This window comes from Toxorhynchites rutilus, chromosome 3 (genome assembly GCF_029784135.1).
Source record: "Toxorhynchites rutilus septentrionalis strain SRP chromosome 3, ASM2978413v1, whole genome shotgun sequence".
Classification (NCBI taxonomy): Eukaryota; Metazoa; Arthropoda; class Insecta; order Diptera; family Culicidae; genus Toxorhynchites; species Toxorhynchites rutilus.
Genome location: NC_073746.1, coordinates 200,609,016 through 200,626,052, shown reverse-complemented (window position 1 = coordinate 200,626,052; position 17,037 = coordinate 200,609,016). Strand labels below are relative to the sequence as shown.

The window sequence follows — 17,037 nt, the reverse complement described above, 5'->3', positions numbered from 1 at the left end:
GAATATAGTGAAAAGCAACGGTCCAAGGTTGCTGCCTTGTGGTACTCCAGAGCTGTTAGTGAAATTCTCCGAAATATCAGATCCAATTCGTACGAATATATTTCGGTTGGTAAGACTTGAACCAACGAGCAAGTCTTGGAGATACACCAAGCTTCTCAAGTTTAGCCAGTAGTATTATGTAGTCGATCCTGTCGAAAGCAGCCTTGAAGTCTGTGTACACAACATCCACCTGCGCTCCAGCTTCCATATTCCTGAGGCAAATCGAGAAGAAAGGAACAAAATTGGTTGAGACTGATCTCTTTGGATGGAAGTCGTATTGATCAGCAGGAATATAATGTTTATAATGCGTCGTTAACTATAATCTCAAATATTTTAAAGCATGCGTTAAGCGATGTGATCCCTCGACAATTTTCGACATTCTGCTTGTCACCTTTCTTGTGAACCGGAAACATAAATGGATATTTCCAACGTGTTGTAAACACACCCTGCTGCAACGAAATATTGAATAGTTGACTACAAATTGGACGTATCGCTCTAGCTCTTTTGGCTCCCAATGTCGGTAGTAAATTTTAATAATCTCGACTTGTTGTTGGATCGTATATCGTTCATTAAGAAATGGCAAACCTTACTGAAGAGAAATGTCAAGAGAGCGGGAAAAATATGGCGTCGTCTGCTGTTGTTTGCTGCTGATATAGGACTAAAAATAAGGTGCCCAAGCGAAAAAAAAAACAGATATTTCAACATGTTTTGTCAAAACAGAAATCATTAAAATATCCATCTGCATGGTCGTGTATACCCAGGGTTGCCAATAATATTTTTCAAAATACTGGAAGATTGCTTTTAAAAACACTGGAAGAGAACTGGATCCTGTAAAATCGTTTTATTCCAAGATGATTGGCTTTCGTTTATTTAAAATGATTTTTTTACCCATTCCAATGCTTGAGAAATAGAATTTCTTTCGAAGCTTCATGTAGTATTTATATGTAATTCATAAAATAGCGAAATAAACCATCGATTAATCATATTATTCGAGCAAATCCAAATGACGATTTCCACCACTCGAACATTACTGTGAAACAATATTTGGGGATCTTTCTTCATAGAATCTCTAGGTTTGCTTCATTTCCATAAAATCGCTGATAGAAGATCGTCGCAAAATTGCTCGACAATGTGGTTAATTGAGGTGCCTAGGGACACGATTTATGTTTATAAATCACTACAGCGAACCTAACCGCAATACTCTTTTTCTTTTTATTCTAACACGAAATAGACATTTCTGTAGTGTTTTTTACCATTTCGGTGGGAACAGAAGTAACCCCATCTTGCATGTATTTGCAATACCGATTCCCCTAGGCTCCATGATTTTGAAGTCTGTGTTAGTGAGACACATTCCGGTGGGAGCAAGAATACTCCTGACTTGTATGTGTTTGCAATGACGTTTTCCCCAGGCACCCTGGTTTGAAGTCCATGTTATCACAACACATTTCGATGGGAACAAAAGTACCCCAAACTTGCATGTGTTTGTAATGTCGATTTCCCCAGGCTCCTTGGTTTTGAAGTCTGTGTTGGAGAAACCGTAAAGCGAGCCAATCAATGATTGGATTGTTCCGATGGAATTTGGCTTGTCGATACCGTTTAATCCATTAACGATTGGTCCTTATGAGCGATGGTTATTTTGGTTTCATGGTATTTCTCGTACTTAGGTGTGTCTTGGGAGGGTGATTGTTCAATAGACAGAGCGTTGACCGTGTTTGGTGGAACGCAAGGCGTAGCACAGTCTCGTCAGCCTGCGTGAGAGGAGTATCCACGATAGAGCACATGGAGGGTGCATGCGAAGCGATCCCCGCATGACATGAGTTTTAGTCATAGTGACTGCCAAAGACCTCGTTGACTGCCTTGAATTGGCTCCGCCGGCGAACGCTCCGCATGCACCCACCATGCTTTCGTTCGTACGGATCCACCAACACATAATGGGTAAAAACTTTTGTAATGCACTGATAGTAACACCTCATCAATGACGACTTCGTCGCAATCTCGCCATAGCATCATCACACAGTATCATCGTCTTTTGACGTAGGACTCTCTTCTCTTGGATGGCACTAACGTTCCCAGGTCTATGCCGGATAATAAGCCTTAAATGTACTCTGGAGGGACAAGCTCTAGAATACGCGTGATCACAGTGCAAGTTGGAAGAAATTTCTTTGACGAAAAATCCTCAGCCAGAACGGGAATCGAACCCGAACCCCCGGCATGATAATGTGAGACGCTAACCACTCAGCCACGGGCCACGGGACTACGTCTTACATTAAGGGTGCCAAATCAGAAAACAGGTCACGTTTTTATGAAATAAAGTTAACGTTAATAACTATTTTTGCTGCGAACGGGTTTTAACGATTTGCATACCATTTGCAAATTTTTGTTTGATATTCTATACATTACAATCCCATAGCCTGTATGGTTTAAATTAGTGAAAAATGGAAGCATTCTCATTTCCCCATAAATTTGTTCTGTCCATTAGCGTGCTTTTCTGAACAAAGCTGTAAATAACGGGCAACTTATGCAGCCGCTAAAATAGAAACAACGAAGGGGGATAGCGAAAAGAGAATATTTACGAAGTAAACTCCACCCTTTCATAGTAAATAAGCTGTCGCTAGAGTATAAGTATTGCATCTCCTCTGAGGAAAATTCTCGGAATTTTTCAGTGCAAGAAAAACCAAAGGTCGCTTATTCTGCTCGTTTTGTGTTTTATGTTTCCCCTCGAGCTGTGAACGCTAGCGAATATTTCACATGAAGTGTATCTAATGCGCATCGGCTGTGTGTTGATGCAACAAGCTCCTAGCTTTGTTGACGATTTTTCATAAACGGTCATTCTCGCGATGTTTCATTTTTAACGCTGCAACTGGGTACATCTGTTAGACGCGTGGTTGATGCTTGTTGAATGGCGATGCACGGAAAATGTCTCTCGTTAAATACTCAGTTCAATGCGTGCATTGATATAAAGAAACAAATTGCGACATATGACCAATTAGTGTATTGTTCTCACAAAGGCAAGAAAGAATCGTTGCTTATCGAAATGATTCTACAAAACCACGCAAGTTATTAAACCTTTTCAGGGTCCCCGGAACTTTTTACAAAAAAGTTATTTATGAAATTTCGACGTATTCGTAAAAAGATTGCGTAGCGTAGTCCTACGTCCTAAGCGGTCGTGTCTTGGATACAACTCCTTTTTTTTTAGCGTATAATTCGGAATTTGATGTCGTTTATAGTATTACATGCCGGTCTTGATCGACAAGTTACACATTTTTTTATTTACGGTTTTCAACATTTCCAGAACAAAATCTAACATACCACTCCTGCGTTCACTGATAATATTCGCACCGCAAACTTTACAAAAATTCCAGCAGCAGAAACAGCGCATTTGTCTTTTCTGTAGTAAATAAAAATCATTACATAGCGTATTCCTTCAGAAATTTCCATCATTTACGACAATACCACTTTTGTCGCGAGTTGTGAACTACCAAGTTTTGTTTACGAAAATGTAAGACGAAAGTTACGAATCATTAATTCTGAGAGTTGCGTAGTATTTTGTACTTTTGGTACGATTTGCGATCAAATGCTCCTCTAGTTTACTCCAAACTTTGAAAAATTGGCTAGAAAAAACGGCTGAACGTATCAATATGAAACGTTCACAAATGTTTCGGGAATAAAATAGGCTAAAAATTTGCCTACAAACATTAGAACTTACTTCGATATGTGCAGAATTACAGTGGATTTTTTAATTGTAATTCTTTATTGCAATTTCACGGGTCCATACAATGTGCGTTTCAGGTGTGAACAATTTGACAGACAATGACCCTTCATCTTCAATCTTCCATCGTGATCTCGACCACCTTGAGGCCTACTTTTCTGACACATAAGATGATACGGGATTTGAGTTGTTGAGCTGTGGTGTCTCCCCAACAATTTTCGTACGCCAACTGGAATATTATGGCCCAATACGACTCGATTGAACCCTTCCTTAAAAAAATCAAATCTTAAATGACGGTTTACCAATCAAACTGATGCTGATGATGATGATTTATTTACAGTGACATGGTTCCCTTACCTGCGGTAGAAGGCTCTGAGGATAAATTCATTTTTTATCGGTTGGTTGATTGTGATCCGGACAAAGTAAGTAATACTTGATGAGAATGATTGTTGTTATGTTTGTGTTGTACTCTTTGGATAACGTATGCATTTAAAAAAATTGACAAATTTCGAATGGCGATGAAAAAATACTAGAAAATATAATTCATAGGACCAAATTTTCCTTAAATATTACGTTTATTGGCCCTTCTACAAAAATGCATCGACACCCTTATCAGCTGATTTGCAGCAGCCTTGACAAAAACCGTAATACAACTACGTTCGATACTTTGTTCGTACTGACAATTTCTGCCCAGAACGCGAAGGAGTTGGACATCATGAGGCACTTTGTGTCCGCCGGATATAGCCGATCCAGCATTTAAAATATCCTCTTTCCTCAGGAGAACGGCGAGAGCAACCGTAAAGTACAGCAGAAACTGGAAAGGGAGACCGAGAGCAAGGTAGCCTCATCGTCCTAAATATCTCTTATGTAGTTTTTTTTTCCATCGCTATCCGAAATTTGTCCATTTTTTAAATGCATACGTGATTAATTCATCTGACATTTAATATCCATTAAAAGTTTCATGTGACGGGAGGTCAATTTTTAAGTTTATTACAAGCAGTTCCTCTGAACTTTGCTAAGATTTTGACGATTCATCGATCTGTAGTTAACATGCTCCGTGCACAAATTACGTAAAGCGAAGGGTACCGAGTTTGCGTTACTTGCTACTTGTTGGGGCATGTTTTGGATTACTCAAGGGGGTAGGAGATCCAAAAGCTGTATTTTCGATATTGCGAAATTTATGTACATCGCCTATGTATATATTTTTTGTTTTCTAATTCGTTACAATGAAATTAAATTTACAATTTTTCATTAATAGAATAAATTCATTACAAATAACTATCAAAATTCAAAATATTTAAATTAAACATTCAATAAACAAACCGCCAATATCAAACTTCACGTATAATGATGTACCATTGATATATTTTTTTCCGTTATATCAGTTTCAATTCAACGATGTTATCAGGACTTTCTTCATTATTGCTGACAGTCGCTTAGTTCAACCGGATGTACCAATGAACGATGGCGGCGATGTTCCAATCTTCGACATGACTGGATTCACTTTGCGACATTTGACCAAAGTAGTGCTTTCTACTCTACGAGTTTACATGAAGTATACTCAAGTAAGCACTTTTAAATTTAGTCAGTAATCATTCGTAGCGAATAATTTCAATGTAATATACTATATTTTACGAATTTAAAAAAACTTTGCTTTACAGGAAGCCCACCCTGTCCGCTTGAAGGCCATACATGTCATCAACTGCACCCCATTCCTGGACCGCGTGATGGTTATAGTAAAGCCATTCATGAAAAAGCAGGTTGCAAATATGGTACGTATCAGAATAATTATTAAAATTGTTCATTATATTAATTGTAAATCACGCTGATTGCATTCAGTTACATTTTCACCTGCCAAATTCGGAAACTCTTTACGATCATGTCCCAAAGGATGCTCTACCGGAAGAATATGGCGGAAAGCAAGCAATCGATAAACTGAAGGCAGAATGGTTCAAACGGATTGAATCATTAAGGTAAAACTTTTTGATTAACTTGGTACAAATACACATTACAAATTACGTGTATAATATTTGAACACTTCTGCACGGTTTCGAAATAATAGCAATCGTCCTATGAGTCAAGTTATCAGTCAGTTATGAATATGAACATAATCCAAAAATAACCGAAATTAAATTCAAAACACGACAAACGTTCACGACGGAGTGTGGCTGTTACTAGACGACCTCATTGGGCTTTCAGACGCTCTGGATCACAATGCGTATAAGTTTAATGATTGGACGATTGACTAACATATTGTCCAAAAATGGTATTTCTACACTTTAACCTTTCTTCATTATTAGGGACTACTTCACTGATGAGAGTCGATGGAAGATAGACGATTCCCGGAAAGTCAACAATAACAACAATGAAATCAGCAGCTCACTGAGGAATCTTGAGATCGATTAAATGACGCATGGATAAAACGAGTGAATTGGTCGAGGTTTCATTATTTTATGTATATAATATAGCTGGAATAAATATTGATGATATGGATGTTTTGGTGGAATTAGGTTTTCTTTTATCGTCTATTGAAGTAAATTGTGAGGAGCTGGATGACAGGAGACAAGTGAGAGTGATAGCCATACGAAAACCCAACAAGCCGGCTTGCGATCACAATTCATATCGGCTGATTGCAATGTTATCCTGTATACGTAAATTGTTAGAGAAAATGATTCTACTTTGTTTGGACAAGTGGGTCGAACAATTTGTTGTCAAGTACGCTATCCTATCCTCTGAAATTCAAATTGTATCTGAAACAGAAAAGCCAACAAAGAATAAATTTCCTCCAAACAATAACCGGAATATGGTGGGGTGCCCATCCAGGAGACCTCATCAAGCTTTACAAAACAACGATATTATCAGTGTTAGAATATGGCAGTTTTTGCTTCCGATCAGCTGCCAGGATTCATATTCTCAAGCTGGAGATGATACAATATCGTTACTTGCGTATAGCCATGGGGTGTTTTCATTCGACATACGATGAGTCCTGGAGTCTCGGCAGGAGTATCCCCGGTTCTTTTTACCATGTACCTTACCGATGAAGTGCACCCTTCACCGGGCATCTCCAACCAAGTTTGCATTTCCTCTGTCATTTTTGATCTGTCTATGCGACAAAGAATCCATGGAAACCCAGATTATCTATGCTCCGATTTTATTCCGCCGATATTTTCGGCAAAATATCGGAAAGTAAGATCAAATAAAATGTTCTTTACTGACGGTACATACATCAACGGGTCCACTGGATTTGGCATCTTCAATGAAAATTCCAGTGCCTTTTTAAAACTCAGAGATCCTTGTTCCGTGTATGTCGCTGAAGTGGGTGCGACATACTACGCACTAGGGATCATTGAAACATTGCCCATCGACTATTATTTTATTTTCTCAGCCCAAAAGAAGCAATCCAAAGACAACTATTGAGTGTTTTGGTTGAAAAATTATTCAAGATTACCTTAGCATGGGTTCCCTCGGACTCCTAGCTAAGGTGGGCGCTTCAAAAGGCACACTTTTTGAAAGGCAAATTGCTTATATGATTTTTTTTTCACATTCCTCGTCAGCACACACTTGTAAGTTGGCAGCGCGTGTGCAGTAAAGGTGAGTTCGGTCGTTGATTACACACGATTATCCCTAAGGTCTCAACGAGGGCATGGTTCAAGGGATTGAATGTAGGTCGTGATTTCATTCGCATGGTATCTCGGCTTATGTCCAATCACTTCAACCCAAACGCGCATCTTCATCGCATTGGCCTCGCAGCTAGCAATCTATGTGATTGTGACGATGACTATCACGGCATCGAGCATGTTGTCTTGTCATGTGTCCGGTTCCATACTGCCCGCTCTCAGCTCTCTAGAGCATTGAGGGCACAAGGCAGACAAATGGATATCCTCGTCCGGGATGTCTTAGATAGCCGTGATCCTGATCTTTTGCTTCATCTATATCCGTTCCTCAGAAACGCCGATGTCAACGTTTTATGATGTTTCCTCCGTTGTATCCCTGTATCATATCCCTCCTATCAGATCGATAAACTTTTACTCAGTTGCGGCAATACATACACATACTCTTTACAGATATTACAGATACAAACGAAGCGGGCCGATGGTTGTACAGGCTACTGGTCATTCACTAAGAGCTGAAGATTATACTGATCATGACAAGTCTACACGAGCTGATGATTGCACCGGCTAGTGACCATTCCACCTGGATTCCTCGATTCGAAAGAGACGCATCACGCTAGATATGGGGTACAGACTAGGGGGCCGTTGCTGATTAATGATCAGCTGCATCCCAATAGGAAAAATCCCGTGTCGGGCACACGTACAATACATTGGAGACTACAACATTCTAATTATAACCACAAATTGTAATACTAACGAGCGAACCGCGGGTAATCGGTTACATATTACTAACATAGCTTATAAGAAATATTGACCTAACGCCATATGACCCTTAACAAAAACATATTTATTTAAAAAAAAAAGAATTTTAAATTAAACATTTGGAGATGACTGTGGTACGATGGGCTTCTCGATAAAGGACGAATCCGTCAAATAAGATTTAGGTTAAATAGCGTCGATGGGGGTGAGAATGGGTCAAAACGACCAAAGTTATTATTAATAATATCTTGACAAATATTGCGTATATTTTCGAAAGCCGTGAACCGTTTAATAGGAGACATATTTTCACTACTTCCAATGCATAATAGCTAACTGGAATACAAATAGTTATTGATTAACACATTAAGCCCTGCGTTGGTCCCTGGGGACTGACACTGAAATTTCCTGTTTTTTTGCGCCGATCTCACAGGACCGACAGTAGACTTTTCGTTCGGAGAGTGTCGGAATTGGGAACGGCAACAACAAAGTTACAAAATGATATTTAAAAAAGTCCACTATAGGTTCGCTGGGACCGACACGGGACAGACGAAAAGTTCATTGTCCGTCCCCTATTTCGGTCGGGGCCCAATGTGTTAATAAATCATCAAAGTTTGATGTGTAAATAGGCATCAAATAACTCACCAGAAAAATCTCATGCTTAGCATTATACAGAACTACTACAAAGTTAAGTAAGTTTATAAACATTAAAATCGTTTTTGCATTGAACATATACAATTAAGTTGCAATGTACATGCAAAAATATACCAATATACCCACAATTAGTAGCAATGCTTCAAATTTAACGCTCCTTACAGGAATTGGAGGCAAATTCGCACGTATAAGGAGAGAAGCGTTTCCTTAGCGACAATCAAAAGAGCAGCCTTAAAGGCAATCAAAAGAGCAACTTGATTTCGGGATTCAAGAAATGTGGCATTTATCCGGATACTGTGAAGGCGCTACTAAAGAGCATCTAACATGTTCCAAGTTCACCAGAAGAAATTGAGAACAGAGGAATCGAGGAACTCCTCAATTCGAAACAAGATATAGTTGATGAGGGCGGCACACGAAAGCGACGAAAGAAGTTTGATATAGTGCGCTACACATATACCGTCCCGTCACCGTGAAGTCAACGTAAAGGAATGAAATGTCTAATATTCTCCCATGGAAATCGTATGGTAGCATTCACCGGCAACTTTGACGTCGGCAAAATAAGTCCAAGAGAATAATTGACGGGACGGTAACGATGACGCTATATGTGTAGCGCACTTATCACTCCAGGAACCAGCATCACGGCAGAAGATATCGTCGAGGGAGAATTAAGAAAAGTCTTCAAATATTATCATTTCCATCGCGCTTCTTGGTGGATTGACACTATTTTCGTATTTCTAAATCATTCAAGACACTTACATATGTCAAATTATCTTGAACTTATTGAGAAATTCATTTCTAAACATAATTTTTAAAAGGAAAAAAATACATTACTTTGACCCATTGTCACCAAGGAGTGAGATTGGGTCAACTTTTGTTTAATCGTAATTTAGTGAATAAATAATACTTTCCAACAATTTTCAGAAAACTTGTAAGTTCATTGTTCAATTCCACCCAGAATCCTTCCAATTAAGCCGTATTCCAACGGGCGGTGGGTCGACGAACACTCGTATTGGGTGTGCGATAAATCACACAATTCAATTAATTAAATTTCACGCACTCGACATTCAGCACGAAACAACATATATTTTCTTTTACAGGACTATTTACATTTATTTTTACAGCATATACAAATTTGAATTTTAGACGAACTACACTCAACGACTATTCTACGGTACTATACATCTATTCTTCTACTCTACAATCTATCTCTCCTTTCTTCCTATTTTATCCACTTGACGAAAACCAAAACAAAACACCACACACATTTACGGCACTCACTGCCGTTCTCGATCGAGCGCACTCTCGTTGTTGTATTGCTGTTGTTTCCATATCGTTGTAGCTCTTATGTTTTCTGTTGTTCTCTGAGCGGTTATGGTTACTCTCCAACATTCATTATTAGAGAACATATCTGCACGATCAGAAGTGCATTCTACTCTAATTTACGATGGTTATTTAACAAAAAATTAGAAAACTTCCTTTTTTGACCCATTCTCACTCCCAACGACGATATGCCATTTTGAAAACAACTTCACTGTGCCACTTCCTCGTCCTATTGGCAAAAAAACAGGAACAGTAAATTTTCACAAGCTTTTATCGAGCATTGCTTTAACACGGAATAATCTGTATTTCTACAAACTTTTGAAACCTTTTACTTTAACTTTTTAAAACCAAGAATCTGTAGTTAAGTAACGCTTATAAATGACGTAACGCTAGAAAAGGCGGATCCCCCCTTTTTTAACGTAAGTTATAACTCAACACATAACAAGAAGCACAATATCAACACAGAACATTACTGTGAAACAATATTTGGGGATCTTTCTTCATAGAATCTCTAGGTTTGCTTCATTTCCATAAAATCGCTGATAGAAGATCGTCGCAAAATTGCTCGACAATGTGGTTAATTGAGGTGCCTAGGGACACGATTTATGTTTATAAATCACTACAGCGAACCTAACCGCAATACTCTTTTTCTTTTTATTCTAACACGAAATAGACATTTCTGTAGTGTTTTTTACCATTTCGGTGGGAACAGAAGTAACCCCATCTTGCATGTATTTGCAATACCGATTCCCCTAGGCTCCATGATTTTGAAGTCTGTGTTAGTGAGACACATTCCGGTGGGAGCAAGAATACTCCTGACTTGTATGTGTTTGCAATGACGTTTTCCCCAGGCACCCTGGTTTGAAGTCCATGTTATCACAACACATTTCGATGGGAACAAAAGTACCCCAAACTTGCATGTGTTTGTAATGTCGATTTCCCCAGGCTCCTTGGTTTTGAAGTCTGTGTTGGAGAAACCGTAAAGCGAGCCAATCAATGATTGGATTGTTCCGATGGAATTTGGCTTGTCGATACCGTTTAATCCATTAACGATTGGTCCTTATGAGCGATGGTTATTTTGGTTTCATGGTATTTCTCGTACTTAGGTGTGTCTTGGGAGGGTGATTGTTCAATAGACAGAGCGTTGACCGTGTTTGGTGGAACGCAAGGCGTAGCACAGTCTCGTCAGCCTGCGTGAGAGGAGTATCCACGATAGAGCACATGGAGGGTGCATGCGAAGCGATCCCCGCATGACATGAGTTTTAGTCATAGTGACTGCCAAAGACCTCGTTGACTGCCTTGAATTGGCTCCGCCGGCGAACGCTCCGCATGCACCCACCATGCTTTCGTTCGTACGGATCCACCAACACATAATGGGTAAAAACTTTTGTAATGCACTGATAGTAACACCTCATCAATGACGACTTCGTCGCAATCTCGCCATAGCATCATCACACAGTATCATCGTCTTTTGACGTAGGACTCTCTTCTCTTGGATGGCACTAACGTTCCCAGGTCTATGCCGGATAATAAGCCTTAAATGTACTCTGGAGGGACAAGCTCTAGAATACGCGTGATCACAGTGCAAGTTGGAAGAAATTTCTTTGACGAAAAATCCTCAGCCAGAACGGGAATCGAACCCGAACCCCCGGCATGATAATGTGAGACGCTAACCACTCAGCCACGGGCCACGGGACTACGTCTTACATTAAGGGTGCCAAATCAGAAAACAGGTCACGTTTTTATGAAATAAAGTTAACGTTAATAACTATTTTTGCTGCGAACGGGTTTTAACGATTTGCATACCATTTGCAAATTTTTGTTTGATATTCTATACATTACAATCCCATAGCCTGTATGGTTTAAATTAGTGAAAAATGGAAGCATTCTCATTTCCCCATAAATTTGTTCTGTCCATTAGCGTGCTTTTCTGAACAAAGCTGTAAATAACGGGCAACTTATGCAGCCGCTAAAATAGAAACAACGAAGGGGGATAGCGAAAAGAGAATATTTACGAAGTAAACTCCACCCTTTCATAGTAAATAAGCTGTCGCTAGAGTATAAGTATTGCATCTCCTCTGAGGAAAATTCTCGGAATTTTTCAGTGCAAGAAAAACCAAAGGTCGCTTATTCTGCTCGTTTTGTGTTTTATGTTTCCCCTCGAGCTGTGAACGCTAGCGAATATTTCACATGAAGTGTATCTAATGCGCATCGGCTGTGTGTTGATGCAACAAGCTCCTAGCTTTGTTGACGATTTTTCATAAACGGTCATTCTCGCGATGTTTCATTTTTAACGCTGCAACTGGGTACATCTGTTAGACGCGTGGTTGATGCTTGTTGAATGGCGATGCACGGAAAATGTCTCTCGTTAAATACTCAGTTCAATGCGTGCATTGATATAAAGAAACAAATTGCGACATATGACCAATTAGTGTATTGTTCTCACAAAGGCAAGAAAGAATCGTTGCTTATCGAAATGATTCTACAAAACCACGCAAGTTATTAAACCTTTTCAGGGTCCCCGGAACTTTTTACAAAAAAGTTATTTATGAAATTTCGACGTATTCGTAAAAAGATTGCGTAGCGTAGTCCTACGTCCTAAGCGGTCGTGTCTTGGATACAACTCCTTTTTTTTTAGCGTATAATTCGGAATTTGATGTCGTTTATAGTATTACATGCCGGTCTTGATCGACAAGTTACACATTTTTTTATTTACGGTTTTCAACATTTCCAGAACAAAATCTAACATACCACTCCTGCGTTCACTGATAATATTCGCACCGCAAACTTTACAAAAATTCCAGCAGCAGAAACAGCGCATTTGTCTTTTCTGTAGTAAATAAAAATCATTACATAGCGTATTCCTTCAGAAATTTCCATCATTTACGACAATACCACTTTTGTCGCGAGTTGTGAACTACCAAGTTTTGTTTACGAAAATGTAAGACGAAAGTTACGAATCATTAATTCTGAGAGTTGCGTAGTATTTTGTACTTTTGGTACGATTTGCGATCAAATGCTCCTCTAATTTACTCCAAACTTTGAAAAATTGGCTAGAAAAAACGGCTGAACGTATCAATATGAAACGTTCACAAATGTTTCGGGAATAAAATAGGCTAAAAATTTGCCTACAAACATTAGAACTTACTTCGATATGTGCAGAATTACAGTGGATTTTTTAATTGTAATTCTTTATTGCAATTTCACGGGTCCATACAATGTGCGTTTCAGGTGTGAACAATTTGACAGACAATGACCCTTCATCTTCAATCTTCCATCGTGATCTCGACCACCTTGAGGCCTACTTTTCTGACACATAAGATGATACGGGATTTGAGTTGTTGAGCTGTGGTGTCTCCCCAACAATTTTCGTACGCCAACTGGAATATTATGGCCCAATACGACTCGATTGAACCCTTCCTTAAAAAAATCAAATCTTAAATGACGGTTTACCAATCAAACTGATGCTGATGATGATGATTTATTTACAGTGACATGGTTCCCTTACCTGCGGTAGAAGGCTCTGAGGATAAATTCATTTTTTATCGGTTGGTTGATTGTGATCCGGACAAAGTAAGTAATACTTGATGAGAATGATTGTTGTTATGTTTGTGTTGTACTCTTTGGATAACGTATGCATTTAAAAAAATTGACAAATTTCGAATGGCGATGAAAAAATACTAGAAAATATAATTCATAGGACCAAATTTTCCTTAAATATTACGTTTATTGGCCCTTCTACAAAAATGCATCGACACCCTTATCAGCTGATTTGCAGCAGCCTTGACAAAAACCGTAATACAACTACGTTCGATACTTTGTTCGTACTGACAATTTCTGCCCAGAACGCGAAGGAGTTGGACATCATGAGGCACTTTGTGTCCGCCGGATATAGCCGATCCAGCATTTAAAATATCCTCTTTCCTCAGGAGAACGGCGAGAGCAACCGTAAAGTACAGCAGAAACTGGAAAGGGAGACCGAGAGCAAGGTAGCCTCATCGTCCTAAATATCTCTTATGTAGTTTTTTTTTCCATCGCTATCCGAAATTTGTCCATTTTTTAAATGCATACGTGATTAATTCATCTGACATTTAATATCCATTAAAAGTTTCATGTGACGGGAGGTCAATTTTTAAGTTTATTACAAGCAGTTCCTCTGAACTTTGCTAAGATTTTGACGATTCATCGATCTGTAGTTAACATGCTCCGTGCACAAATTACGTAAAGCGAAGGGTACCGAGTTTGCGTTACTTGCTACTTGTTGGGGCATGTTTTGGATTACTCAAGGGGGTAGGAGATCCAAAAGCTGTATTTTCGATATTGCGAAATTTATGTACATCGCCTATGTATATATTTTTTGTTTTCTAATTCGTTACAATGAAATTAAATTTACAATTTTTCATTAATAGAATAAATTCATTACAAATAACTATCAAAATTCAAAATATTTAAATTAAACATTCAATAAACAAACCGCCAATATCAAACTTCACGTATAATGATGTACCATTGATATATTTTTTTCCGTTATATCAGTTTCAATTCAACGATGTTATCAGGACTTTCTTCATTATTGCTGACAGTCGCTTAGTTCAACCGGATGTACCAATGAACGATGGCGGCGATGTTCCAATCTTCGACATGACTGGATTCACTTTGCGACATTTGACCAAAGTAGTGCTTTCTACTCTACGAGTTTACATGAAGTATACTCAAGTAAGCACTTTTAAATTTAGTCAGTAATCATTCGTAGCGAATAATTTCAATGTAATATACTATATTTTACGAATTTAAAAAAACTTTGCTTTACAGGAAGCCCACCCTGTCCGCTTGAAGGCCATACATGTCATCAACTGCACCCCATTCCTGGACCGCGTGATGGTTATAGTAAAGCCATTCATGAAAAAGCAGGTTGCAAATATGGTACGTATCAGAATAATTATTAAAATTGTTCATTATATTAATTGTAAATCACGCTGATTGCATTCAGTTACATTTTCACCTGCCAAATTCGGAAACTCTTTACGATCATGTCCCAAAGGATGCTCTACCGGAAGAATATGGCGGAAAGCAAGCAATCGATAAACTGAAGGCAGAATGGTTCAAACGGATTGAATCATTAAGGTAAAACTTTTTGATTAACTTGGTACAAATACACATTACAAATTACGTGTATAATATTTGAACACTTCTGCACGGTTTCGAAATAATAGCAATCGTCCTATGAGTCAAGTTATCAGTCAGTTATGAATATGAACATAATCCAAAAATAACCGAAATTAAATTCAAAACACGACAAACGTTCACGACGGAGTGTGGCTGTTACTAGACGACCTCATTGGGCTTTCAGACGCTCTGGATCACAATGCGTATAAGTTTAATGATTGGACGATTGACTAACATATTGTCCAAAAATGGTATTTCTACACTTTAACCTTTCTTCATTATTAGGGACTACTTCACTGATGAGAGTCGATGGAAGATAGACGATTCCCGGAAAGTCAACAATAACAACAATGAAATCAGCAGCTCACTGAGGAATCTTGAGATCGATTAAATGACGCATGGATAAAACGAGTGAATTGGTCGAGGTTTCATTATTTTATGTATATAATATAGCTGGAATAAATATTGATGATATGGATGTTTTGGTGGAATTAGGTTTTCTTTTATCGTCTATTGAAGTAAATTGTGAGGAGCTGGATGACAGGAGACAAGTGAGAGTGATAGCCATACGAAAACCCAACAAGCCGGCTTGCGATCACAATTCATATCGGCTGATTGCAATGTTATCCTGTATACGTAAATTGTTAGAGAAAATGATTCTACTTTGTTTGGACAAGTGGGTCGAACAATTTGTTGTCAAGTACGCTATCCTATCCTCTGAAATTCAAATTGTATCTGAAACAGAAAAGCCAACAAAGAATAAATTTCCTCCAAACAATAACCGGAATATGGTGGGGTGCCCATCCAGGAGACCTCATCAAGCTTTACAAAACAACGATATTATCAGTGTTAGAATATGGCAGTTTTTGCTTCCGATCAGCTGCCAGGATTCATATTCTCAAGCTGGAGATGATACAATATCGTTACTTGCGTATAGCCATGGGGTGTTTTCATTCGACATACGATGAGTCCTGGAGTCTCGGCAGGAGTATCCCCGGTTCTTTTTACCATGTACCTTACCGATGAAGTGCACCCTTCACCGGGCATCTCCAACCAAGTTTGCATTTCCTCTGTCATTTTTGATCTGTCTATGCGACAAAGAATCCATGGAAACCCAGATTATCTATGCTCCGATTTTATTCCGCCGATATTTTCGGCAAAATATCGGAAAGTAAGATCAAATAAAATGTTCTTTACTGACGGTACATACATCAACGGGTCCACTGGATTTGGCATCTTCAATGAAAATTCCAGTGCCTTTTTAAAACTCAGAGATCCTTGTTCCGTGTATGTCGCTGAAGTGGGTGCGACATACTACGCACTAGGGATCATTGAAACATTGCCCATCGACTATTATTTTATTTTCTCAGCCCAAAAGAAGCAATCCAAAGACAACTATTGAGTGTTTTGGTTGAAAAATTATTCAAGATTACCTTAGCATGGGTTCCCTCGGACTCCTAGCTAAGGTGGGCGCTTCAAAAGGCACACTTTTTGAAAGGCAAATTGCTTATATGATTTTTTTTTCACATTCCTCGTCAGCACACACTTGTAAGTTGGCAGCGCGTGTGCAGTAAAGGTGAGTTCGGTCGTTGATTACACACGATTATCCCTAAGGTCTCAACGAGGGCATGGTTCAAGGGATTGAATGTAGGTCGTGATTTCATTCGCATGGTATCTCGGCTTATGTCCAATCACTTCAACCCAAACGCGCATCTTCATCGCATTGGCCTCGCAGCTAGCAATCTATGTGATTGTGACGATGACTATCACGGCATCGAGCAT

General features: G+C 38.9%; 1 protein-coding gene across 4 annotated transcripts in view; it reads left to right on the top strand.

The window, feature by feature from the left end:
- The window catches only part of LOC129777555 (alpha-tocopherol transfer protein-like), a 41,511-nt gene extending 25,738 nt beyond the window's left edge, over positions 1-15,773 (top strand). For all 4 annotated transcript variants that reach the window (XM_055783886.1, XM_055783888.1, XM_055783887.1 and 1 more), the window contains 9 exons: positions 4,089-4,170; positions 5,134-5,313; positions 5,410-5,520; positions 5,588-5,721; positions 13,581-13,662; positions 14,626-14,805; positions 14,902-15,012; positions 15,080-15,213; positions 15,541-15,773. In XM_055783886.1, the coding sequence (XP_055639861.1) occupies positions 4,089-4,170; positions 5,134-5,313; positions 5,410-5,520; positions 5,588-5,721; positions 13,581-13,662; positions 14,626-14,805; positions 14,902-15,012; positions 15,080-15,213; positions 15,541-15,646 (1,120 nt within the window). In that variant the 3' untranslated portion in view covers positions 15,647-15,773. The remainder of the gene's footprint in view (positions 1-4,088; positions 4,171-5,133; positions 5,314-5,409; positions 5,521-5,587; positions 5,722-13,580; positions 13,663-14,625; positions 14,806-14,901; positions 15,013-15,079; positions 15,214-15,540) is intronic.
- Positions 15,774-17,037: the final 1,264 nt, after the last annotated feature.